Below are 20445 nucleotides of genomic sequence, written 5' to 3'. Positions count from 1 at the left end.
TGACATGACATCCGATTCCACCGTGGATCTCCCCTGCACCCAGCGCAGGGCCTGGCCCAAAGCAGGCACCCAGTCGTGTTTGTGGAAGGAAGGAAGGAAAGAAGGAAGGAAGGAAGGAAGGAAAGAACAAATGACTGGAGAGCAAACAATGGAATAAACCTCCTCCTCCCCTCTCCCCTTTTGTTGGTTCCACCCCCCTCACCCCCCAGCCCCCAGCCCCACCTCTACTCACCTGGCACTGGGTTTGATACTTCTTGGTGGGCCGGCCCACAATGAAGATCTGGGAGGGTGGCAGGCCTAGCACACTGTAGACGGAGATGTCCTTCGTGGAGCCGTAGGCCGCACTGATTTTGATGAAGCACTGAAACACAGGGCAGCTGATGGAGGGAGAGGGGGCCCAGCGCATCCCCACAGAGGACTCCTAGATGTCCCCCCAGGGAGCACTGCTGGGGGACCCTTTATCTGCACACTGATAGACTCCAAGTCATGGGACCACCCTGCATCAGGAACCACCCCCTGCAGTGGCCTCCCCTCCCGCCCCACCCTCTGCACCGAAAGCCTGATATGGGCTCCACCTGTGAATCACAGCCCCACCATTTGCTGACCCCACGTGAGGAACATGACCCGTAGGTTACGAACAGTGGGGCCAAGTGCTCCTCTGTGGACAGGAAATTGAGTGCCAAGTTGACACAATCCAGGGCCAGGACTGGAGGCCAGTTCTGTCCTGCCAATTCTGCCCTCTGGTTCTCCTGCCTGTCCGTGCCTTTCTCTCCATTCCACGACTACCACCTGGATTCTGGTCTTCTGTCTCTTACTTGGGCAACAGCCTCCCAACTGGCCTCCCTGCCCCTCGTTTCTCCCGCCAATCTGTTCTCCATACAGCTGCCAAAACGATCTTTCTACCCAAATTAGACACTGCCACTCCCCTGCCTGAAGCTTTTCCATGGCTCACCATTACCCTCAGCAGAGAGTTCACTGTCTTGCCCAGTTTCTAAGGTTTTCACGGCCTGCCCAGCCCAGGCCCCTGATCACTTCTGGGACCTCAGCTCCCACTGGACCTGAATCGGATCCAGCACATACCCCCATCCTGAATACCTGCAGCTCTGAGAACATCCCAGGCTCTTTCCTACCTCAGTGCCTTTGCACATGCTGTTTCTCTGGTCACAGGACAAACTCATACTCATGCTTCAAGACTCAGCTCAGAAGTTGCCACCGCCTAGAAGCCTTCCCTGGCCTCTCCAGACAAAGCTAGGTCCTTTCTCCTCTGTTTTCCCAAAGGGTCTTTTCTAGTCACCCACCGGTTAACTGTCAATTTCCATGTTTTTCTTCCTGTAGATCAGGGATTGGCAGACTCTTTTGGTGAAAGACCAGATACTAAATATTTTAGGCTTTGCACTCTGTTGCAACTACTCAACTATTCCATTGTAGCTGAAAAGCAGCCATGAACAGCCCGTAAGCAAATGAGCACGGCTGTGTTCCAGTAATACTTTGTTTATGGACATGGAAATGTGAGTTTCATATAATTTTCACATGTCATGAAACCTTATTCTTCTTTTGATTTTTTTCCCCCGACCATGTAAGAGAATTAAAACCATTCTTAGCTCACAAGTCATATAAAAACCATGGGCCGGATTCAGCCCCTGGGCCATGATTTGTCAACCCCGGCTCTAGATCGGCAGTTCTCAAAATTTTGTAAGCATCAGAATCCCCTGGTGGGCTTGTTAAAATACAGATTGCCGGGCCCCCTTCCCAGAGTTTCAGATTCAGTAGGTCTCCAAGGGGGGCCAGAGACTCTGCATGTCTAATGAGGTCCCGGGGAACCCTGTGCCACGGGGCACGCAGTGAAAATCACAGCTCTAGGACATCCCGAGTTCTGTTTGCCTCTGTGCATCCCCAACGCCCAGGACAGGGGAGGGAACACACTAGGCACTTCAGTGTCTGCTGAAGGTGTAACTAGATGCAGAGACAAGAGTTTAGGCTTTCGGGTCAGAAGATAAAGGATGAAAGGGTGACTCTGAGATCCTGGGCACATCCCTAAGCCTCACCTTTCTCACTTGCCTGTAGGGATAATAAGACACACCTCGCTGGGCAGTAAAAGGACCCATGAGGTGCATGTGAATGTGCTTTGCAAACTGGGCATCCGCTTGGACAATCGGAGGATGTGGGGTAAAGGAGGAGGCCCCCCCACCCCGGGTTGAGGGAGGAGGGGAGGGGTGATGGGGAGGGCGGTGGAGGAAGCCCTGCCCAGCCGGGACACTCACCTCCTGCATGAGGTTGCGCAGGAAGATGGCCTTCTGCCGCAGCGGGTCGTGCACCAGCCCGTCCGAGAAGAAGATCATGCCCTGTGGGAAGTTGTGCTGGGACAGCCACGACACCACCCGCTGCTTCTGCATGTCCGGCCGCCCCGTGATGTAGAGGATCATGTAGCCCAGGTCCTGCCAGTGCCTGGCGAGACGGCATTGCAGGGTCCAGCCCCGCCCTGCGTGGGCCACCCCCTGCCCGGCAGCCTGCCCCACTCCCCACTTCCCCCTGCCCCAAGAAGCCGGAGGGGCTGTTCCCAGGAGCACTAGGGGAAAACAAGGGGGCACCCTGAAGTCCGCATCCCCAATTGAGCCCCGTGAGTCCTGGCCATCTCCCCCGGATGGCCCACAGGCACCAACCACATGCCCACAGCACAAATGATCCCCCCACTCCCGGCCCCTCTGCTTGGGTCCCCTTCTCTGTGATGCACCACCATCACTCAAGCTTCTGGAGCCAGAGAGAAGCGCCTTTGATCCCTCCCTTTCCTTCGGTCTCCCGTCCTTCCTCCTCCAATCAAGGAGCCTTTGATTCTACCCGGCAGGATCTTCACTCCATCCTCTCAGTTTAACTCCACTTCTTAGCCTTAGCTCAGGACCCATCGCTCTCCTGGGCCACTACAAAACCCTCCTGGGAGGCCCCTTTCCCTCCAGTGCCCCCAATTGCAATCCAACCTGGGCCGTGCAACTTCGAGCAGGTTACTTAACGCCCCCAGGATTTCAGTTTCCCCTTCTGTAAAATGGGGCTAATAACAACAATTACCACCTAGGGTTTTCTGAAGGATGAAATACATTCATCCCAAACAAGCCTGGCAGTGAGTTTATTGTTATCCTTGGTACTGTTTCCATGGTGATTTCTGTAAATTGCACATCTAACCCCACTATTCCTTTGCCTAAAGCCATTCCTGGCTCCCCGGTGCCCTGAGGTCGCAAGGCCCCCCTGCACTGGTGGTCCCCCACACTCTGCCCTTGAGCATGGCAGCTCCCCAGCCACACGGAGCTGCTTTGCTGCCCCAGACAAGCCCTGTGCTCTTCTGCTGCAGACCCCTGCCCTAGAGAGGCTTTGTGCTCCATCTCCTTATGTTCCCATCCCCCCATCTTTCAAGGCCACCTCCTCCAGGAAGCCTTCCCTGCTTTCCAAGCAGGATCTGCCTCTCTCTTCTCTGTGCTCTCACAGTGGGCAAGTGCTCTCCGCTGACATGGAATCCTGTCTGTAAGATGTCAGATGAGCCCAGGCCTGATTGCAGGCTTTTGTGGCGCTAGCCACTGACTGGCCACCATAGATTGGGGGTTTCCAAACCTGGAAGATGCTCTGAGAGATTTGGGGAGGTTTTGTAAGAATGCACAGGCTCAGGTGTCACCTCCAGAGTTCTGGTTAATTCTGACAGGGTACCCAGTGATCTGTGATTATAGAAAGCAGCTTCTGATGCTTAGCAAGGTTTGGAGAGCACCGCAGCGGCCCCAGGAGCCCATGTGAAGAGATGAGAGCACCAGATGGACTGCCCCCCAGAGAGGAAGGACCACAGCCTCCCCTTCCCAGGTGTGGGAGGGGGACACTGACTTGGGAGGGGCTTGGAGAAGATATAATGGGAATAAAGGACGCAGGCTTATAAGGAGAAGGTCGACCCCTGAAATGAGCAGGTCCAGGGCCTGTTTCCACAAGGCCAGTGGGCATCTTGAGGTGAGCAGTCTCGTAGGAGTCCTTGAGCCAGACTAGTTTTCTCTCCCCAGAGTGACCACTGCTGCTGGGGTGGTGCAGGGCAGTCCCCTGACCCAGTCCCCAAGAACTCCCAGGACCCGGGATCGGTCCCACTCTTGGTGTTCTGATCCCTTGGAGTCCTGGAGTACAGTTTCTCATGCCCATGACTTGTTTTCTCCACTGGACTGTGAATTTCCTCTAACTAGGATGTCTTTCTGCATCAGTGCCCAGCCTAGAGCCTGGCCCAGAGCCAGCCTCAGAAAAGAGTGGAGGGAGAGAGGGAGAGACTAAAGTGGTACCTCTTTTGCTTTTCTAGTGGCAAAATCTGTTTGCGCCTCTCTCCGCAGTACAATAGCCCTAGGAAGCTGTGCTTCCTGCCGCACCTCCTGCCCTGTCCCAATCTGGCCCCCAACATCCAATGGCCCTAAACTTGCCCCACCTCTTCCCCACACATGCTCTGTTCTTCCCTGTCACCTTCTTGGCCTATCAAAACCAGTTTTGTGGGCTTCCCTGCTGGCGCAGTGGTTGAGAGTCCGCCTGCCGATGCAGGGGACAGGGGTTCGTGCCCCGGTCTGGGAAGATCCCACATGCCGTGGAGCGGCTGGGCCCGTGAGCCATGGCCGCTGAGCCTGCGCGTCCAGAGCCTGTGCTCCGAGACAGGAGAGGCCACAACAGTGAGAGGCCCGCATACCGCAAAAAAAAAGAGTTTTGTATTTTCTTCTTTTTGTCTTTCTGCATGTGCTAATATTTGTACAATGGCATGGACTGCAATATATATATATATATATATATATATATATATATATATATATATCCGTCCTTCAGGAGTTGCCTCAAATGTCACCTGCCCCAGGAAGTCTGCTCTGCTTTCTCCAATCAGCTGTAATAGCTGCAATCTCTCGATTAGCACTGTGTTAGCTAGTCTTGAAAGATGGCCTCCCAGTGAGCCACATGTCCCAGTATTCACACCTTTATGTGGTCCCTTCCCCTTGAATCTGGTTCGATCCTGCGCCTCACTTATAACCAATAGAACGTAGTGGAAAGGCCACTGAATTCCGAGGCTGGGTCCTAAGAACGCTTGTAGCTTCCAGCTGGGTCTCTAGGAACCAGAGGAGGCCGGTCACCATGGTGGAAGTCAGCCACCAGGTATAAAGTCTGGCTGGTCTGAGACCACCTGGCTGGTCACATGGAACAGCCACATGGAGAGAGAGAAAGAGGCGCCCCAGCCGAGGAACAAGACACATGAGCTCATCATCCATCCTGAACATCTTGAACCTCCAGCCCAGTGGAGCCCTCAGATGACCCCCCGCCTGGACCGCCACCTGACTGCCATTGCTGGAGAAACTCCCAGCAGAAGCCAGTCAATGATGTGATAGAATAATAAAGTACGATCTTCAGTTGCTAAGTACGGAGCATTTGCTCCACGGCAACCGGTAATCAGAACACACCAATTTTATCCTGACTGGGATCTGAATGCAAGAGACCAGGCCTGATTCACTGCACAGAATGCTCAGACAGTGTTAGAATAAACAGAGGGAGGAAGATAGAGAGGGAGGGAGGGAGGGCATCCGAGATTCTCAAGGGCCTCAGTAAATTACTGCTGGAGGTGAAGCCAGGACTCCCGGCTCCTGGCCCACATCCCCCAGGGCTGCTGGCCCCTGCCCCGGGGGGACACATCCCCTGCAGGGAGGGTGCACTCACCGGACAACGTCCACTGCCCCTGGCCGGACCTTGGGGTCGCTTCCCATGATGGACACGCTGGCCGCGAAGGAGCCGTCGATGCTGAAGACCACGCACTCCATGCCCCGGGGCAGCACTGTGAGGCAGCTCATCGCGCAGGTCTGGTCGCCCCTGAAAGGTATGGCCAGCCGTGCGCTCAAGGTCAGGTGTCAGCCTGAGGCCAAGGTCAGCCCACAGCCGGGGTCGGAGCTCAGTCAGGGCCAGGTTGAGAGAGAACCTGGGCGGCATCTCCTGATGCTACAGCTGCGACCGCATCCCATTTTCCTCTCTCCCTGCAGACAAGGACAGGGTCCTGAAGACAGTACCTCGAGGCCCCCATCTTCTGGACAGGCCTGGCTGGCAGGGCCATGGAACCGGGTGAAAGCACCGTGAGAGTGTCGCCTGGGTCTTACCTGACGACCATCTTCACAGGGTAGACGCCGAGCCCCAGGCGCCGGGGCCGCGGCACGCTGTACATGATCCGGCCGCTGCTGTTCGTGATCTCCGTGTCCAAGTGCACCCAGCGGCCGGAGGAAGGCTCTGCCATCACCAGGATGTCCACCTGCAGGCAGTGAGGGGCCCAGGGGAACCGCTGAAGGCTGGGGCGCTGGGGCTGGGCTTGGGAGCGCTTCTCTGCCAAGGCAGCAGGGCTTGGGGTCCCGTCCGACGCTAGCTCCTGGCTCCCACCCCTTTCCTCTCTCTACTGCAGCCACACCAGCTTCTCCGAGGCACCCGGTCCATCCCTCACTCCCGCTCTCCCTCCCTGACCTGCGTGAGCATCTCCCACCTCGTGCAGCCAGGCCTTCCGCAGCCCTCACCGCACATGCCACGTGGTACCCAGGAGGGGATGGCCCAGCCTCTGTACCTTCTCCCCGGTCAGGGCCACCATGTCGAGGGGCCCGTACATGAACCGCCCCACCAGGACCTGGGGGCCGTCTTCGGCAGCAATCACGTCGTTGGCCCGGTGGTTGGCGGTGACATTCTGGAAGGACAGAAACCAGCTCAGCTTCTGCAAGGGGACTTGACCTGGCTTTTTCCTTACGTCAGCCACAGGATCAGCTGGAGGGATGCACACCCGCCGGATATTGCCTTCCTTCCTATTAACCTCGTTAGAGCTTCCGAGATGTGTCCCCATGGAATCCACGAGGGAAACAGACCCTTAGACCCTCACGTGGTCTCCAAGGAGCCCTGGGCTCCTGCAGCCCAGCATCCTCCGCTCGTGATTTCTCCACATGGCCCGGAGGTAACAACCAGTCCTCAGAGCCTGGCATCCTTCCAGATCCCCAGGCTGGAAACTGAGGGTCACCTTCACTTCCTCCTTCCTCATCACGGCTCACGTCCAGTAGCCGTTTACCATCTGTCTTTGCTTTGTGGGCGATTTAAACGTCAAGAGTAGAGAAAACAGCATAGGAAGTCTCGTGTGGCCGGAAACCAGTCGCGGCCATCCTGGCTCTGCTCTTCCCTGGCTGGATGCCCCCACCCCGCTCCAGATCATTCTGGAGCAATGCTGGACGTCGCGTCACTTGTCTGTAACTATCCCAGCATCCCCATCCTTCTTCACGTCTGGTTTCAATTCATTCCGTAGCCCTACATTGGCCCCAGCTGCCCACCACTCCCAGCCTGGCTTCAAGACCCAAACCACTCCATCTTTACAGAACCACCCACATCTGTGTCTTTTCCCACACCCAGGTACCTCTCCCCTGGGCTCTGCTAGTAGCATCTTAAAGGAGCCCTCTTACTCAAAAACATTCCCCGTGGCAGATCGACCGTCTTTATAAAGCACAGATCTTTTAACCCCTGGGGCCCTCGGGATGAAGTACAAATCCTGAGCCTGGCATCAAAACTTTGCTGGGCAATCTTTTCAGTCCCATCTCCTGCTGCTGCCCTTCGAAGCCCCACTGGTTCTTTCAGGTCAGGCTCTGCAGAGGCCTCTGGGCCTTTGCTCACACTGGTCCCCCCACTTTCTATGGCATCCCTGGTCCCCTGCCTCCTTCTTCCAGCCCATCCACTAAGACCTGACTCAACTTCGTCCTCTCCAAGAAGCACTGGTGGACTCCCCAGAGATGGTCTCTGCCTCCTCTCAATTCCATGGTATTTCAATTCAAATCAACAAACATCTGTAGGCACCTCATCTGCACTGGTCCCAGAGCTGGGCTCTGGGGATGCAGAGAGGAACCAGTCATGGACCCTGACCCGGAAACCCTCAGTCAAGTGGGAGATGCAGGCCTGCTGACAAGAAAACCGATAAGGGAAGAGCTCATTCATGGAAATAAACACATGGAAAGATGCCATAAAAAGGAATTAAGTACTGACACAAACCACAACGCGGATGAACCTTGAAAAAGGTGCTCAGTGAAAGAAGCCAGACACAAGGAACCACCTATGGTATGATTCCATTATATGCAATGTCCAGAATAGGCAAATCTATAGAGACAGAAAGTAGATGAGTGGCCGCTTAAGGTTAGGGGTGGCAGTAGGGGGCTGGGGGAGCGGAGTGGTAGCTAAAGGGTAAGGGGTTTCTTTTGGAGGTGATGGAAATGATCTAAAATTAACCATGATGATGGTTGCACACATCGTGAATATACTAAGATACATTGAATTGCACACTTTGAGTGGGTGAATTGTATAAAATGTGGTTATAGCTCAACAAATATGTTTACCAAAAAAAGAGTTGATTCATGGATCACTGATCACCTTGTACCATTTAGGACTGTTCTTGGGGTCCATGTCTGATGTTCCCACAGGACTGGAAGTGCCCACCACAACAGTGGCTGTGCTTGTAAATCCCTGTGCCCCACTGCCTGGCAAAGGGTCTGGGACACAGTGGGTATTGACCGTCGTTTGCTGAGTAAATGAATGTATGCCTACTGAACTCCTATTCATACGTCAATACCTTACAGAGATGATGCTTCTTCAGGGAAGTGCCACACGGCCTGCCCTGACAATCCTTCTCTTCATTTTCTTCCTAATCTGTGCCTCCCTCTATATGATGGCAAACGCCACACCGGGCTGTGAGCCCCGTGGTTGTGTGCAAGACTCTTTCGGACCCCTGGGTACGTCTACAGAGGCCTGGCATATAGCAATTGCTCCACAACTGGCATCTCCTCACCATCCCCAGCGCCCTGGAGCCCCACCCGTGGTGTTCCTGTGGAGCCAGGTCACGGGCAGCCAGCTCCCCATCTCACCAATCCCCCCTCCCCCTCCACTGCAGCCCTGGGGGCCTCGTCTAAGCCTGAATCCCAGCATGTATGAGCACGGAGATCTGAGGAGCGAACCAAAGCCCTTCCCCGCCGTGTGGATGCCCCAGCCCCCGGGGGCAGCCCCACCTCCCCGAGACCACAGCCTCAACCCGTAGGCACCTCCAACAAGCACATACCCGCAGCTTGACCTGGGTCCTCTTACGAAGCCACTTCTCGCGGGGGTTGGTGGGGCTCAGTGCCGCGGGGTCCAAGCCAGCGCTCTCCTTGACGTTCACGCTCTCGTAGCGCATCACCTGATGAGCCCAGCAGGACTCCGGGTCAGGCCATCTGGGCCCCTCTCCCTCCTCCCCATGGTGTCAGGGCCCTCCAGCTTGCGGCCCGTCAGGCCCTCCCCCAGGCCTCCCCACCTCCCAGCCTGGGACCCTCAGGAGGCCGGGAGCCCCCAGCACCTACCCCTCTGCCCACCTGTCCTGACAGCTGGGGCCAGACAACTGTCTCTCAAATGCTTTGGCCTGGACCAGCCTCTGCTCTCGACACCCAAACCTAGCAGCCACCTGCGTCTGTACCCATTCTCTGCCTTCCCCCATTACGGTGGGTGACCTGGTCCCACCCAGCCCCACCCACCTCCTCAAGAACATAATGGAGCCAGCTCCCCTCTCAACCCTACATCAATGGCTAGTCCCTCACTACTGGATCATTCTCCTTAGCATCTAAATATGCCGTCACAGTGCCTCTCCCTAGGACCCCTCTCAACAACCATGACATGTTCCTGCTCTCCCTGACAGCAAAAGTCCGCAGAAGACTCGCCCTGCACTGTCTCCACTCCCCCCTGCCTTCTCCCCTCCCTCACTCCAGGCAGGCTTCTGATCCTGCGTCTCCCCTGAAGCCATTCTTGCCAAGGCCCCGTGGCCTCCATCCTGCCCAACGCAGCGGCCCCCTCCCGTCTATCCGCTCCAGGACTCCTCCCTGAACTTCTCCGTCTACAGTAACTCCCTCGGTATCTGTGATGTTGGGATTTATAAGAAGAAGTAGATATTTGGTCTTTGTCCAATTTCTGGCACAAAGCTTCTCAAATCCTTGCAACTTCCTAAGTGAGAGGGACAAAGGTGTCTTTCGTTATGTTAATGAGGTGACTTGAACCGCATCTAAGGATGGGGCTGGTTGCCAGGAGAACCAACCTTGTGATCAGAGGGTTGGAACTTTCAGTCCCGCCCCAGCCCCACATCACCACCTCGGGACAGGGGAGAGGGGCTGGAGGTTGGAGTTCAATCACAGATGGCCAGTGATTTAATCCATCATGTCTATGTAATGAAGCCTCCACAAAAACCCAAAAGGATGGGGTTTGGAGATCTTCCAGGTTGGTGAACACATGGGAATTTGGGGACAGTGGTGCCCTAGAGAGGGCATGGAAGCTCCAACCCCTTTCCCCATACCCTGCCCTTTGCATCTCTTCCATCTGGCTGTTCCTTTTTATAAAATCCTTTTATGATTAACCAGTAATCTAGTATATAAACTGAGTTCTGTGAGCCACTCTAGCAAATTAACTGAATCCAAGGAGAGGATCTTTGGAACCTCCATTCTATAGCCTGTGAGTCAGAAAACCCAGGTGAGGGACTTCCCTGGTGGTCCAGTGGTAGAGAATCCACCTTCCAATGCAGGGGACGTGGGTTCAATCCCCGGTCGGGGAACTAAGATCCCACATGCTGCGGGGCAACTAAAACCCACGCGCCACAACTACTGAGCTCACACGCCTCAACAAGAGAGCCCGCGTGCCGCAAACTACAGAGCCCGCGCGTCACAACTAGAGAGAGAAAAACCTGCATGCCACAACTAGAGAGAAGCCCACGCGCTGCAACGGAGAGCCCACGCGCTGCAACGAAAGGACCCACATGCCTCAATGAAGATCTCATGTGCGCCAACTAAGACCCGACGCAGCCGAAAAAAATAAAGAAAAAAATTTTCATGATGTTTAAAAAAAAAAAGAGGGAAACCCAGGTGACGACCTGAAGATTGACATCTGATGGGGGAGGGGCGGGCAGTTGTAGGGCTGAGCCCTTAACCTGCGGGATCTGACCCTATCTCTAGATAGATAATGTCAAAACTGAGTGAAATTGTAGGACACCCAGCTGAGGTCAGAGACTTGCCTGCTGTGGGGAAAAAACTCACACATGGGCACTGGTGTGAGAAGCAGGGCAACCCATCACTGGCTTTAAATGCCATCCAAGCTCTGATGACGCCACATTTTTATCTCCAAGCCAGCTAAGCCCCAGACTCTCCACTCACCTTCCCTCCCAACATCTAACAGGCGTCTCATCTTCCCAGGTCCAGACCCAAGACTCAGTATCCCCTCCCGCCCAGCCCGGCTCTTCCCCAGCCCTAGGGCATGGTGTCACCAGAGTTAATCGAGTGGAAACCAGGATTCGTGGGACCCCCCCCCTTCCCTCGCAGCCCGAATGTCAGCAGGTCCTGTCACCACACCTCAAACCCGGCAGCCCCTCGGCACCTCTGCCACCAGCTTCCTAGCCCAAGCCGCCACCTCAAGGTTGGGATCCCACGCTTGCTCTCCTGCCCTCCAAGCAGCAGCCACAGGACTTCCTTCTAAAATATCAATCTCTCTCCCTTACTCAAAACTCCGCAGTGGCTTCTCATCAGACCCAGTATAAAATCCCCCTCTGACCTTGGCTGTGGAGGGTGCATGTGCTCTGACCCTCACCTGCCAGCCTCTACCCACCCCCAGGCTCTCCCTCAGTCACTGGCCTCTCTCTCCACCTATTTTAGAGACGAGGACCTTGAGACCCACAGGGGAACAGCCATGATGACTCCAGTCTCCAAGTTGCACCATAGGTACATTCTCCTACGTGGTGTCTATTTAATTTTCTAGAAAGTACCACGCCATTGGCCAGAAGCCAGCGTTCCTCAGGAAAACCGTTGTCTGTCCAGGTCACCCCCCGACTCGCCGCGCTCCAGTGCCTTCCCAGTGTCCAGCGTGGCCCGCAAGGTCAGCCTCTTCTCCCCAGAAGGACGGGCCCTCCCAAGAAGGGGCGGCAGTACCTGTCTCAGGATGAAGGCCACCACGTCCGTGGACTCCCAGTAGCTGGCGTGGAAGAGGTGGGGCAGGGCCACGGTGGGGAAGGCGGTGAGGACGTCGGGGCAGTACAGGGCGTAGTCGATGCGCTTGCTGCCCCACCACTTGGCTGTGACTGCGGGGCCAAGAGGGGGGCAAGGTCAGAGCGGCCTGCCCGGGGCTTTGACCCAAGGGGCAGCGTGGGACCCCGGGGCCCGGATCCAGGGGTGGATGTGCCACTCGGGGCCCAAGTTTGGGGCCAGAGCGCTCGGCTCAGAATGAGCTCTCCTCTGCCTTCAACGACCCCCCAGCCCCCTCGCGTACCCACCCCTCCCCCAGGGCGCGTGCTGCAAACTGGTCCCCAGAATGGGGGCCTGACCCACGGAGACGTGCACAGTCTCATCCCAGGGCTGTTGGTCACAGGGACTCCCAGGGGGAAAACTGAACGTTGGGATTAAGTCGAGGCCTGGCAAGGTCACGGCTCAGTCCACGGTCAGAGGTCAGGGCCCCTGTCCAGGGTCAGAGGTCACAGTTCTCTCTGAGGTCAGAGCTCGGTCTGGATTCCCTTGTCCCCTCCTCCCCTGCCCTCGGCAGCCCTGGCAGGGGGCCAGCGGCCACCCGGAGGAGGGTTCCCTCTCCCGCGAATCCAGGCAGGGCCCGGGAGACCCTCACTCACTGCGGGAGGTGCCCATGGCGGCCAGGCTGTCCGAGGACTCCGAGCTCTCACTGTGGGAGCTGCCCTGGCTTATCCTCCGCCCTGGGCGCTGGGACCTCGGGGCATGAGGGGGTGAGGCCGGGGCCTCCAGAAGCGGCGGGCTGCCCCGGGAGTTGCCCTCCAGGAAGAGGGAGCTGTGGCTGTGCAGGGCGTCAGCTGGAGGGGGAATTTCACAGTCAAGGCCGAGTGGTGGGCCTCAGATGAAGCTGCCCGTGTGCGCCAGCCCCGTGCTGGGCGGGAGGCTGAGCCCGGCCTGCTCCCTCACCTGCCCAGCGGGCAGCCCGCACCTCTTACCCCAGAGCCTGACGGACCCCCTCACCGTAGTATGCAGTCAGATTTCACCTCCGCCAAGCCATGGGTTACGCAGGCACGAGTCAGGGTCCCAATCATCACATCCAGCCCCAGTAGAGCGGCCGAGGGCGCGTCTGGGACACTGCCCCCAAAGCACCAGCTGAGGTCACAGGTGGCACGTTACCACGTGCTCTTGTACCAGACTCCTCCCTGAGCCACAGAGGGCTGTGGCTGAGCTCGGCAATGAATGGGGCCTCCATCCTGGGAGCGAGGGCGCCCCCTGGGGGCAGGGGGATGCCCTGAGCAGAGAGTGACATTTTGAGATGTGGGAAGGTTTTAGAGCCCCTTCTATCTACGGAAGCTCCTGACAAAAGAGGACTTAGGAAATTAAGTTTCCATTGAAATGGGGCAAGGGGGGGTCAATTGGATTTTAATCCTGAATGAGCCACGTGCACAGCAGCCCCCGCCCCCAATCTGGCCCAAATCTCTGAACTGGCTTGGCTAAACTTCCTGAACTGTGGTACGGAGACAAGGCTCTGATCTCCAAGCCCCTGACTGTCCAGTAGAGGCCTCCCCTTGGCCTCACCCCAGTCCAGCCTGGCTCACCCCACTTAAGCCCTGGAGGCCACGCCCCCCCAACCCACCTGCCCTTGCTCCTGATGTTCCCTCCACCCAGAAGATCTCTCCAACCCCCATCCTCCAGCTCTTCTCCACCTGTCCGATGCCTTGGTTGAAGGCCCCCTCTTCCATGAAGCCCTCCAGGGTGCCCCACTCCGTGCCCTGCCCCTCCAGAGTCCAGGCTGGGCTCTAGGCATGGCACTCAGCATGGATCCCCGGACTTACAATCAGGTCTGACAACTCAAGTATTATGCTGGTCCCGGCCATGGGAGCTGGTCACGGGGCAGAGCCCAAAGATGCCTCCTGCAGAACAGGTGCTCACACAGGTGGGCTGCTCGGAAGGCAGGTGAGTCAGCTGTCTTCCTGTCCCCCCCGCACAGAGCACATAGTCCTTGTTCAGGTGAGTCTAGTCACTCTGACAGCTGACTAGCTTGGAGGGGCTGGACCAGAGAGGGTGGCCCTGGGGTACCTCCTAGCTGGGGCCCAGCCTCCGGCTCAGCACACTCTTATTATACTCCTGAGGGCCTACCAAGGAGGAGGGACTGTCCGTCACCCAGCGGGAACCTCTGGTAGCGGGGCACGCTGACGGGCGACACCAGGTGGAACTTGGGCTCCAGCAGTGGTTCAAGCCGGGAGGCAGAGGGGTCTGCGCAGTGGAAAAAGCTGTAGACCTGACTGCAGGCAGGACGTACCTGGAAACCTGGGTGGGGGTGGGAAGTGGGAGGATACATGGGGGAAGTCCCTTGAGCACCTGCTCCCTTGGCCCTAGGATGCTCCCTTGACTGCAGCTTTGAGTAACCTATTCCTCTGCTCAAGAACCTGCCATGGCTCCCTGCTACCGACAGGATCAAAGCCATCAGGTTCAGCTTGGCCTTCAATGCCTTGCCAACCTGCCCCACCTAGAAGCACCGCTGTAGGCGCCCAGCACTACAGCCACGGTGGACGTCGGTGACTCCCCAGCCAGGCTTGCTCCTTTCCTTTCTCTGCGCTTCTGCTCAAGTTGCCCTTCCTCCTAGCAGGATGCCCTCCACTATTTCCACTGGTCAAACTCCTTTAAATTCTTCTAGCTGTCGCTTAGTTGCCACCTGAACTATGAAGCGGACCTAGGATCTTTCAGTCAGGATCAGCAGCCCTTCCTTCGGCCCGCTCAATTCCCAGGCCCGGTAGTAAGTAGACTTCTTAGTTTGCCAGAGCCGACAGAACACTTCTCCCATTGACCAGCAGGTGTCTCCACTGAGGCTTCAGCTCATCAAGGTGCCTCACTGTCCCTCTTAGAGGACTGGACGGTCCAGCATCCAGGGAGCCCTAGGTTTCCTTAGCAACGTTAAGGACGGCCGTGGGATTCTGCCTCCTCTCCCCACTTCTAGCAGACACCCCCCCCGCCACTTTTTATCTGTTCCATAGTGCAGGCTGTTGGTAAACTTGGGTGCTAAGGAAATTCGAGAATCCCTGATCCACTGTTCTCCGAGGTGCCTCCAGCCTCTTACATCCGCAGAGCCATTGCTAAGCCATCTGCTGGTGCAAACCACCTCCGTGTGGATCTTAGAGGGATGGGGAGAAGGCACTGAAGGCCGCAGGGACTGCGAGAACAAAAGCACTGAGGTGAGCAGGGCATCTGCAGGGGGCAGTAAGACCAACCTGGCTGCAGAGGGCCTGCCTGGGCGCTGGGGATGGAGGGGGTGGGTGCAATAGGGCTTCTCTTCCCTGACAGCATGACAGCTGGACAATGGGGGCACAAATCAGTCTGGGACATGTGACAGGGACAGCGAAATCCACCAGGAGCTGCCTCACCTTTGCCCATCTAGGGAAACTGCCCCACTCTCCTCCCCCCCCCCGACCCCTTCTTCTTCTTCCTTGCCTCTCTCTTCATCTACCCCAACTCCATGGCCCTCCCCGCCCCGCTCTCCCCAATTCCAGGCCCTCACACAGTGGCCTAGTGACCCAAAGGCATCTTGAACCCCAGTCCGCGCCATACCCACCATCCAGTCCGGGCAGCACCGTCCTCCGCATGGCCAGGACCAGGCCCAGGGGCGAGCCAAAGAGGAAGAAGTCGGACACCTCAAAATCCAAGCGGCCCAGGCTGACCTCGGGGAGCTGGGGCCCCCCGGCCACAGGGGGCTCAGCCTCATCCTTCAGCACGCTCGAGTGGATGCTGGCCGAGGGAGGAAGACAGGGGAGCGCAGGTTAGGGGAGGACCAAGCGCAGGGGGCGAGCACTTAGCAGAGCGGCCTGAGGTCCGGGGTGCAGCGCCCAGCCCTCCGTCTCTGGGGCGGGGCTCAGACCCGGAGTCCACTTGATGGACCACCGACACGAGATGGCGACCATCTCAGCATCCAACACCAAGGCCTGGCCAACATTTGGGTAAGGCAGCAATCAGCCAACTTTTCCTGTAAAGGGCCAGATGGTAAATATTTCAGACTTCGGGGGCCATATGGCCTCCATCACATCCACTTAACTCAACTCTGCTGCGTGGCACGCGGGCAGCCACAGACGCTACTTGAACAAACACGCGTGGCCATGATCCAATCAAACTTTCTTCACTAAAATAGACTGAGCACCTGAAAACCTAAGCCCCCTGCGCATTGGCAGGTCTGCCCCATCGTACTGGTCTTGTGATGGCCACACTGTGAATTCCTGCCCTGTCCAGCAGAGAAGCCCGGCCTGGCCAGACAGCTGGGTGACATCAGTTCTGCCAGGAGGAGGGCTTTCATGGTAACTCATGTTCCAGGCAACTCGCAGACACAGATGCAAACAGCTTGGTCTTCCCTCCCCTCTAGCCCACAAAGGAAGCTGAGCTTAAAGAGAAAAACACGAGACACCCAGAATTCCAGCCGTTCCCCTCCCAGGTGCCCGTTGCCCCAAAGACTTCAAGTGGATGTTTAGTCCCAGACCCAGAGTGGGCTGCTGAGAATGGGCAGAAAACTGGGGACCTCCCTGACCTTCCAGCTGCATTTAGGTACTGGTCGGGGTTTAAGAAAGTCCAGCAGGATCGCGTGATCTATGAATCCATTAACGGAATGCAAATTCTACTAAAATACTCAAGTGGGAGGAGAAAGGGAATCTTAGAAATAACCATCGAAATCATGTGTGCCAGTCCCCCATCCCCTGTGGGCGAGGGTCCGGGCAGTTGGATCTGAATCCCCACACCCCCCCCGCCTCTCGCAGTGTGAGCATCTTGCAGTGAGGATGACCACCCTGGTGTTTAACGATTCGTATTTCATGTACAGCATGGTCCCTAAACACACACCAACTACTTAACTGCCAGAGAAACAGCCATCTGTCCCTACACCAGAAGGAAGAGCTGGCTGTGTTGGACCAGCTCTCGAGAGCCTCCAACTTCACGTCACTCTCCAAATTTGGGGCTTTCTTAAAGGATTTTTCAAGGATGAACCAGAAATGGTACGATTTTACCTTGCAACCTGACTTGAAATGTAGCTGCTTTTCTAAAGAATAATCTTTCAGAGGGGCTTTAAATATGATTTGAGTATGCAGAGCCTTTGACCTAATAATTCTTCCTCCAAGAATCCATCTGAATGAAATAACCCCTATATATATATATATATTTATGCACAAAGATATTTCTGGAGTGCTGTTTATAATTGCAAAGAACTGGAAAAAGCCAAAGTATCTAGTTACTGGAACTAAGTAAGATGTCATCCATTCACTCAAAAAAATATTTTTAAGAATATTTACCAAGACTTTTTAATTATATGGGGAAAAGAACACAATATAAGAGGGTTTTTTTAAAGTAAAACTATAGGCAAAGCAAGTAAAAAATATACTGCAAGGAACACTCCAAGGTCAGCAATGGTGAGAGGATCCATTTTCCAAATGCTGTGATGACCTCCTGCTACTTATCATTTGGGTGGAAAAGAAGGAGGGGGGATGGGAGGAGAGAAGTGAGGAGAAAGGGAAGAAGAAAAGAGGCGTTCCTTCCCATGTGGATCTATGTTCAATACCCATTTGAATCCTAAATAAATGTACAGATAATTCATTTAGCCAGTGTCTGTTAACATGCCTCTTCTAGAAAGTTAAAGGGTGGGCAGTTCCATGGAGGGACCCGGCTGGCCTTCGAATGAGAGTGCATTGGGTGCTGGGCACTGGGACACCAAAATGCTGACCCCAACTCTCCAGTAACTGGCTGTGTGGTCCCTGGAAAGTTCCTAACCTCCTTGGCCTCTGCTGCCCCATATGAGAGATACCAAGAACACAGTACTAAGAAATACAAAACACACCTACGTCTGTTCTTTCACCAGATTCTTGAGACCGTCAGTGAAGTAGGCTGCAGGGCAGCGTCTACTCTCTTGGTGAGATCGATTGCCCCCAGCTCTCTGCAAGCTGGGGAGTGGGGCGGACGCAGCGTGCAGAGTCCCGGGTCTTGGCGCAGGGTCCGTGGGGAATGGCCTTGGTCCCAGCATTTCAGTGCTCGTCCCTTCCCCCCTACCCCGATGCAAGGGCCTGGGAGTCACAGGCCTCCCAGATGACCCTGGGCCGAGGTTCTGTCCCTCTGGACGCTTTGCTGGAAGGCAGCAGGCACAGGGAGCGGTTACCTCGATAGGAAGGCGTGATGCTGGGTGATGGCCTCGCAGTCATAGGTGGAGGAGTCGCTCTGCTTCCGGGGCAGTGGCCTCTTGGGCTCTTCATCCTCCAACGCGCTGGAGACATCGATGCTGCTCTTGCTGAGTCGCTTGCTGCTGGCCAGGCTGCATTCCTCCTCCACCACAACTGGGGTGTCCTTTGGGGCCGAGCAGAGGACAGGAGGACACTTCAGTCACCGGAGACTCTGGGGCCCTGCCTCCTCCCCCAGCATAAATGAACCCCTTCCTCCTACGGTGTGAGAGGCAGTCCTTCTTCCAAAAGGGGCGTGGGAGCCACAGCACAGTTAACGGTGGGATTTTAGGCACAGGGCTGTCCCCCAAGTCCAAAGGGCTCGGCAACCCAGCAGGACTCTGGACAGCTGTCCAGGGACCAAACCCGGCATGAGCCCTCTCTGGGCTTCAGTTTCTTCACCTGTAATAATAATCTCCCACTACTCTTGCAGGACTGTGATACGATACCTTGTAATGTGGATGTCACAGCACAAACACGGAAAGCTAACACTGCTCCCCCAGGAGAGGCCCTGTTCCCCTGGGGCCGGGGCCGGGGCTCCCAAGGACAGACCCTCCCCCAGTCCCACTACCTGGCCCGCACCTGTGTGCTGCTGACACTCCCCTTCCGGCTGCCGCTGCCAGGGCTGTCACCTGAGGGCCCCGCGCTGTAGCAGATGGCATCGAAGGCCAGGAGGCCCCCCACGCAGTCCCCGATGAGACACACCTGGAGAAGGCAGAGCCGGGACTGCAAGCCTGCCCACTGCCACGCCCCCGCTCCACACCCAGACAGAGTGTGGGTCGCCTGTCCACGGGCGAACAAGGAGCCTGTCCCAGGGAGGCACTGAGGGTCCCAACAGGGGGATGGGAGGGTCAGCTTGAGGACAGAAAGCAGGCTATAGTCAGGGGTCAGACTTGGGCCACAGATCAGCATGGGCTGAAAATCAGAACTCAGATGTTGGCCTCAGTTTTTCTATCTGTAAAATGAGGATAAACCCAAAGGTCTCAAAAGCCTCTTTGGATCTCAGAAGCTAGGGCTCCAGGGCACCCTGGTCTAGATCCTCCTGGAAGACCCCAGCCTCTCTCCAGGCAGGGACCAGGACAGGGAGGTGAGGGCAGGCTGTCCTACCTGCCCACTGAAGCCAATCCCATCGGGGGATTTGAGGAACTCCATGTACACCTGGTTGGCTCGCTCGATGACGGTGGCAACTGCATCCTGGTACTGCGGGGAGGAGATGGCCAACAGGGGCAGGGCGGCCAGAGGGATGTGGTCCTGGCTGTTGCTGAGACAGCCCTCATCATGGCTGTAGGGATTCAGGCTGCAGACAGGGGGCCAAGGTAAGCCCAGCCGGGCAAAAGAGAGCACATGCTGGCCAGGAATTGGGCGTTCGGCTCGGGGACTCTTCAGGAGGACACAGGCAGGAGCCGGACGAGACAAAGCGCAGGCAATGGGGTGGGGGTGGAGGGAGGGGCAAGCCTCTGCTGAATCCCCTGTATGTCCATCCCGTGCCAGCCATGATGTGGGCCCTGTGCCTCTTATGACAGCAGTGCTCTCTGCCCTTTTCTGTATGGCCTCAAAGGACACCCCAGTTATGGAGGGAGCCTCTGGTGTGGATCAGGGTGGGGACATGTCATCATGGCAGACTTCCTGGAGGAGGTGAGGTTTGAACTAGGCCTCAAGAAAGGCTTTAGGGAAGCTAGAAGGGAGGTGAGAGGGCGTGCCAGGCATGGGTATCACACATCGGCCACAGCTTGGAGGTGGGCACGCAGCTGCACGCATGATATCGTGTCCATCTTTCTGGGGAGAGGATCAGAGCCATCAAGGGCTTTGTAGAAAGGTCTGTGACCCCAGAAAGGACTGAGAGAGCCTATCCTACAGCACCTCCCCAACCGTGGATTGATCCTCAGCCGCTGTGTGGGCCCCTCACTTCCTGCCTCCCTCTCTCTGGGCAGCTCAGCCCCAACAGGGACGAGCTCCCAGCTGCCTGTGCCTGCCTGCACCCCACCCGTCCTACCTCTGTCCCCTGGGGCATCGGACCCAGCTGGCTGGGAGGGAAAACAGAGGGAGGGACTGTACGTCCCCTCCCCAGAGCCTGCCCTTCCCCCATAGTCCAAGCTCAGGTCGACCCAGGGCCCAACAGGGACCTGACAGAAACTGGGGAAGGTGACAGGGCTCAGGGGACCCTGGACAGGAGGCAGAGACCTCATGGTGTGCCAGGCGGGCCTAACAGCTATTCCTCATCTCCAAAAGAAACA

General features: G+C 56.6%; 1 protein-coding gene across 3 annotated transcripts in view; it reads right to left on the bottom strand.

Annotated features, from left to right (window-relative positions):
- Positions 1–20445, bottom strand: part of PITPNM3 (PITPNM family member 3) — an 88335-nt gene that overhangs the window by 5440 nt on the left and 62450 nt on the right. The window contains exons 7-19 of one of the 3 annotated variants that reach the window (XM_027130782.1): positions 19319–19508; positions 18794–18916; positions 18154–18338; positions 15583–15755; positions 14133–14303; positions 12656–12850; positions 11967–12115; positions 9092–9208; positions 6581–6697; positions 6129–6277; positions 5698–5847; positions 2262–2445; positions 233–361 (exon numbers count right to left, since the gene is read on the bottom strand). In XM_027130782.1, coding sequence (XP_026986583.1) covers positions 233–361; positions 2262–2445; positions 5698–5847; positions 6129–6277; positions 6581–6697; positions 9092–9208; positions 11967–12115; positions 12656–12850; positions 14133–14303; positions 15583–15755; positions 18154–18338; positions 18794–18916; positions 19319–19508 — 2032 coding nt within the window. The remainder of the gene's footprint in view (positions 1–232; positions 362–2261; positions 2446–5697; positions 5848–6128; positions 6278–6580; positions 6698–9091; positions 9209–11966; positions 12116–12655; positions 12851–14132; positions 14304–15582; positions 15756–18153; positions 18339–18793; positions 18917–19318; positions 19509–20445) is intronic. The other 2 variants (XM_027130784.1, XM_027130783.1) reach the window with 2 other exon arrangements.

The sequence above is a fragment of the Aethalodelphis obliquidens genome, unplaced genomic scaffold (genome assembly GCF_003676395.1).
Source record: "Aethalodelphis obliquidens isolate GAN/ISIS:26980383/991018 unplaced genomic scaffold, ASM367639v1 scaffold38, whole genome shotgun sequence".
Lineage (NCBI taxonomy): Eukaryota > Metazoa > Chordata > Mammalia > Artiodactyla > Delphinidae > Aethalodelphis > Aethalodelphis obliquidens.
The sequence above is the reverse complement of the archived record's forward strand: the minus strand, read 5'-3'. Positions and strand labels throughout refer to the sequence as shown.